We start from the raw sequence: 6,730 nt of genomic DNA on the forward strand, positions 1-6,730 counted from the left end.
TTTCTCCTTTTTTTTTTTTTTTTTTTTTTTTTTTACTTCTTCTTCTATTCCTTCTTCATCTTCTATTTCTTCTTCTCCTTCCTCTTCTCTTTCTTCTTCTTCTTCTTTCCCTTTTTCCGATTTTATTTTTATTATTTTTTTTTTCATTTTTTTTTTAATTTTATGTCTCTCTTTCTTCTTCTTCTTCTCCTTCTTCCGATTTTATTATTATTTTTTTTTTTTTTTTTTTTTTGATCTGCTTTCACCACAAAAAAAAAAAAAAGAAAAAGAAAACTCTAATTGTAGGTGATCAACAGAAAAAGTAGATGAGATCTGTTGATCACCTTCTTCATCCTTTAAAATATAAATCAAAATCCATTACTTTATTACATTTCTCTAGCACATGTAAAGTTAGCGATCGTTGTCCCACAAAAAAAAACAAAAAAAAAAAAAAAAGAGAGAAAATAAATAAATAAATAAATAATAATAATAATAATAATAATAATAAATTCGGAAGTAGAAGAAGAAGAAGAAGAAGAAAGAGAGAAATAAAATAAAATTAGTGTCTAATAAAAAATTGGTTATACATTTGATCTTTTTAAAGTATAATACTTGAGAAAATCTTAAGCTTATAGATATAATATAGTAAGTAAAATTATTCTTAATAAAATTTTTTTAAGTGGAGATAATAAAAGAACTAAATTCTAAATTTGGAAGACTTACAATACTTCTGAATTAGATAGGAACTCATATTTTTATCTTTCTTAACACTAAAAATTTCTAAACTTTAAGTTGGTCTCATTTATTGAATATTTTTTATAAATTGGACTACTATATTTCTAATTCTAAATTTTAGTAGCTCTTAAAGAAGCTCATATACATATCATAGATATTTAGTTTCAAAAGATTGAAGAGTTACTTGAGGACAAATAACATTTTAAGTTTTGGGGATTTTGATACGCCTAAAATATATAGTGTTTTTAGACACATTTTTATACCTATTTTTGAGATATTGCGCTAATGGAAGCCATTTTTGTGTTTTTCTTTCAGGTGCAGATAAAAAGGTGAAAAATGCTTAAAGGAGTGAAGAAGGATCAAATTTGGAGCAAATAGGTGAAAAATGTGCAAAAGTGTTTTGGCGTCTAAGCGCCAGATCCGGTGCTTAAGCACCAGTTAAATAGAGAAGGCCGCACCTGAGGGTCAGATGCCCCACGCTTAAGCACCAGTGGCAGTTATTGGATGAGTAAAATCGGTTTTTGCAAATTTTGAAGAGGTTTTTAAGGCACCTATTAGCTTAATAGGTGGTTGTGATGCCAACAATTATTCATACACATATGAATCCTATATGAATGAGTTGGCTTGACGAACAACCATAAGCAACTCTAACTCGAGCTCATTTTCGCATCGAGCTTGGCTCACTTGCACACCAGAGAACTCTAACTCTAGGTTTTGCTGATATGATTCAGCCCAAAAATCAGCATGATTTTCCAAATAAATTAGGGCAAACTCATTTTATTGCAAGAACATCAAATACTCAACTCGAATGTAAAAGATAAATACCTATAATTTGAGAGGTAGGTGATCTATCTCAATTTCTGCAATTTGCATTGGGACTATTTTTTTTTGTTTTGATCACAATCAGCTGACTTGAATTGTGACTTTTCTACGATTAGCACAAGCCGCAATCTTCCCACCCAACTCATGGAAAAATTGGCTCAAATCTCAATACTTCCTAGCAAGCTTGTCTCGTCGTTCTTCACAGGAAATGAAAGATCTACCATTGCCTTCAAAATAAACACGTGAATTTTGGGTCTTATATGCCTATATTTTTAAAATAGAGTGGGAGGAGGATGAAAAAAAAGAAGTTTTGTGTCTTTGTAAGCAGCAATCATGTTGGTAACCTCAACTGTATCGCCTACTAATCAAATGAGGAGAAGGATCGTGTCCACGGCGGCTCTGTATAATAGTCGCGATCCCGTCGTTGTTGCTTTATAACGTCCGTTGTGGCTCTGTAAGCCGCAGTCCTGTCGATGCTCCCCAGCTATCACGACTATAAGGCGGGATTCACGATCCCCTCGTTGCTTCCCAAGGAGCACAAACCACGAGTGATGCTCCTGCTGTACACCGCAGTCCGCAGTCAGCGCAGCGAGGAAAACTGATGGTGGCAATTCCTTCTTCTTAGATCAAAACTCTTTGATACCAATTTGATGAGATTCAACCCAGACATCTGCACTATTTTCCACAGAAATCAGGGCACGCATATTTTACTATAAGAGCATTAAACACTACTCAAATACTAAAGATAAACACCTATAATTCCCGAGGTGGGCGATCTCTCCCAATTACTATAGTTCGAGAGGTATGAAATCTCTTCTAAATGCTAACCTAAGACTCCAGACACAATGTCATGCATTTCTAACCCTAAACCTATTAGGGTATATTTCTACTAAACAATACTAAATAATAAAGGACTAAATTACTCTTAGGTTAATAAAAAATTAAATTGCTCTTAGGCTAAGCCGGCGTAGCATTTTTATATGGTTGAAAAAGGAAGGTAATGTAATACACTTGTTTTGGAGGAGGCTACACTGCGATAATACAAATTTTAAAGTACTTAATCTTAACTTGTCAGAAAAACCTAAGGTGTTATGATTAATTTTTTTGCATTCTGAGAAAAATAATGTATATATTAATATATGCAAGTAAAGATGTACATCATAAACATGTGAGTATTGTTGAATAAACATAATATGTTGCAGACTTCCATCAAGGGAAAACTATGATATCAAGTATTATAAAGGAAATGGATCAACTACATTTGCAATAACTAACCCAGGATTCAACATAAGTCTAAATAAGAAATTTCTACTAAAATATAAATAACAATTATTATTAAATAATTTGTTCCTGTGGTGGCTTTCACAACCCACTTATCTGGCTTGGAAGAAAACTACAATTTGGGTGGTGAGCTAATAATTTAAGAGTTAATCTAGTTGGTAGAAGCTTGCATTTAATGATAAATATCCACGAAAAATATTATCAGAATGTCTGAAATTCATGATATCCAAATTTCTGTTCACAAAAATATAAATAAAATAAATGTAACTTACGTATTATATTAACTCATCTTAAGGAAACATTGGTACCTAATAACTTAAATGATTTATAATATTAGTCTCTTTCTCAATATTCTTGAAACTTCAGTTTATTACGTCTTCTTTTAATGATGCATGCTTAATAACTTGAAATTTATAAAGAAAAAATTACAGGCATCAAGTTTGCAAGAAAATAAATTTACTGTTTGAAACCTATTTGATATGGCATAAGTGACAAGATATAGCGCATGCATATGATCAATAAAAGATGCGTTAGTAACTATGTAGTATTATTTCATATTGTCATTATTATACCAAAACAATCTGAACATTTATGGTAAATATTAATAGATATTAGTGCAATTCGTTGGTGATTATCGTGCAATAGAATTTATAAGAAAAAGAATTTGTAAAATGATGATTAATTCATTAAAAACTAAATATCTATGTGCATTCATACTTTATTTACATATTAGAAATAACTTATTTGTCAGCTATTATTATACCTTTAATGCATGGTCATTTATTTGCAATACTTTGAGCAAGTGATATGCTTTTATCCATTTAATGGAGCTCAATGATTTTAAGAGAGTTGTCACTTTATAGAGTCTTTGACCTGACTAAACTAGTCATTCCAACAAAAGAGGACTATTGACACTCCCATCCCTGGAGTATGCATACATAAATCATATAAAAATTATATCATGTGCAAGCTATGCTAATCAAATCATTATAATCAATATGATTAAAGTCGTATAGATATTGGAGTTTATGATTTATTTTACGCTAATCAAGCAACACACAAACATCACAAAAATTTATGTAGCAATTAACATGACAACTAATCATTCATCGCTTCATAACAATATAAACGTATGAAACGCAATGAATAAATAAATCATATCCTATAATATACATTAACAAAAATATAATTCTATAACAAGTGTCAAGAAAAAAAACCCTTTTCAAGGAAGGGCACATTTTCCCTTAGCAAAAAAAAGAGCCACTTGCTTTAGAGAGATTATAGAAATTTTGTCATATTGAGTATGATTTTGATCTTTCTTTCTTGAACGTATGACACTTGACAATATCTAAATTCAAATGAATCTCGATCAACTTTAAATTCAATGAACACATCAAAGTTTTGACAAAATGCGAAATGAATTTATCTGTGATAGGGTTTGTGTAGCTCCAGTGGCGGACAAGACTAGAGAGAGTCGTCTTTGATGGTGATCATCTGAGGATCCTGCTAGGAGAGTAGATGTTTTAGATTCTACGTATGTTAAGAATGACATAGGTAGACCTAAAAAGACTTTGGCATATTATATAAAAAATGATATTAATCTATTAGAATTAAATGAAAATATGACACTCAATATGACGCAATGGAGGAAAAAGATTCATGGAAAAAGATTCATGTAGCTGTAGCCGACCCAACTTACTGGGATAGAGGCTTGTTGTTGTTGTAATTGCACATCAATGTTCAAATAACCAAAATAAATAATTTAAGCATATTCTTGTAATGAATGATTTTTTTAGGAACATATATAATTAAACTAGAAGATTATTTATGAATATATTCATCTATATTAATCTTTTTATTAATTCACTTATATTAGAATATTTAGCCGGTTCTCTTAAAAATAGCTATAAAATATAAGTTAATCCATTCAAACTCTTATTATCAATGTGCAATCTTGTACTGCTTGCAATTAAATGGATAATCATAAGTTATTGTCCACGATATAACATAACTGTGAATCCTCATTATGACTCATTAGTTGTTTATAACTCAAAATATCATTATTCAAGGGTTCAAATATAAAATGTTTTTTTACTCATGTAGCACATTATATGGCATTATAAAACATGGGTTATAGTAAAATCATAATATGAAATATAACAACCCTAGATTCCTGTGATTTTTAATATCCAAAGTTTGTTTATACGATCAATCCAAAAAAAAGCCTCCTTTCAATATTTTGCTTAAAGATTAGATACAGTGGTTGTTGGTTTAACATCTCAAATTTCCAATTTCTAGTTATTTAGCAATATAAATTTAGTTATTTATTTATAAAATAACTCATAAATCCATGTAGGTGAATGCTAGATTTAGAGCTTAACATTTAAATACCATCTTCTTCTTTTTTTTTATTTTTTTTTAGTAACCTAACTAAATTCCTGCCCATAAACATCACAATATTATTATGAATAAATCTAGGGTTTAGAGTTTACTTAGTTGCTTATAGAATAATGAATAAGATGAAGTCCTACTACAAGTTTCGTAATACCAAGCCCTTGAGCTCACTCTGACCATGAGTTCTGACAGTTCCACTGCTCCCTTAATTTTCTCTTCGGTTTACTTAAACAGTGTATCCTGCTTGATGTTGCTGTTTCTTCGATTGAATTATATTTTTAAATAAAACGGTTTAACTAGTGAATTTATAGGAATTCACATTTCAACCCTATAATAACATTTTTGTTCTCTCAATTAGGCACTTAAAGGTTCCAATAAGGCGCAAATTTTGACGGAAAGGATCGATGCAGCAAAACGTTGGCTTAAGGATCAATATTCTCCAGAAAGAACTTGGTCTTATGGAGGAAATTCCATTGGAAATCAGCTAAATGGTGACATCATAGGAGACAGTAAGCTTCCTATTTGTCTTGCTGCACAAAAAGCAGTCCCTCGATATGAAGGATTTCTATCAGTAGTCGGACCACGGAGAAGATTAATCAAGAAACTTCTTACTTGGGTTGGATTGGTTCCTTCAACGCCAGAAGTATCAGTTGATTTTGATAGAGGTACCCAATCTTCAGAAACAGATTTTAGGTTTGTACTTGTGAAGCCAGGATTATTTTATTGTGTATATTTTAAATAATAACAATTTTAGTTATCTATTCATTTAGATGATTCTGTTGTTATTGAACATAAGCTGATTGGAGAGTGAAATGACTGTTTCTGTGATCTTTTTATAGAGTTTTTAGATTACCCTTCCTTCATATTTTCTCTCCATTCTTATCACATAGGCAGATTTCATTCTCATCTGTCATTTTTAAGGTTAATATTTCTTTTGTTTATTAGTGCCTATGTATGACTTCTTGATGAAATTGATCTCTAGCTCCCTCTGGAAACTTCTATTCAGAGGTATTGAGGGAAGTTAATCGAGTTTTTCTTTTCATAGAAGTAATCTTTCATTGGATCAACTATTTAAATTAACTTCATAATACCCATAAGAACTAAGATTTCTTCAAAGCTGTCATTTGCCGTTGTACACATCTCATTAAGCCAATGATGAAGCATTTATTGCTGCCAAAATAGTATTGATTCTCTCTGCGGTTTTGGGCTTCACTATTGTGATGAAATTACAAATAAAGAAAAGTTAGAGTAAAGTGATGATGATTGTGAAGCTTTCTTGCATATATGAAGCTCTACTTTATAATTTTCTAAATTTTTTTTCTTAAGATTCTATGGAAGTTATTTTTTGATTTGCAATTTAATTCCGCAAAGGTGGCTGATAAATGAATCATTTATTTGTATTAGCATCATTTTTCAAGGATTACCAAAACATGCTATCACTCAAGTTGAATTGGCCTCTTAGTTTCTAAGAATTTTCTGCGCAGTAACTGTTGGATAAAGAATTATTTGAAGGGAAAGA

General features: G+C 30.7%; 1 protein-coding gene across 1 annotated transcript in view; it reads left to right on the forward strand.

Annotated features, from left to right (window-relative positions):
- LOC110039584 overlaps positions 1 to 6,730 on the forward strand; it is a 42,356-nt gene that overhangs the window by 25,523 nt on the left and 10,103 nt on the right. Inside the window, exon 7 of the mRNA XM_020744708.1 lies at positions 5,570 to 5,904. Within this exon, the coding sequence (XP_020600367.1) occupies positions 5,570 to 5,904 (335 nt within the window). The remainder of the gene's footprint in view (positions 1 to 5,569; positions 5,905 to 6,730) is intronic.

Source organism: Phalaenopsis equestris, unplaced genomic scaffold (genome assembly GCF_001263595.1).
Source record: "Phalaenopsis equestris unplaced genomic scaffold, ASM126359v1 Scaffold000002, whole genome shotgun sequence".
NCBI lineage: Eukaryota > Viridiplantae > Streptophyta > Magnoliopsida > Asparagales > Orchidaceae > Phalaenopsis > Phalaenopsis equestris.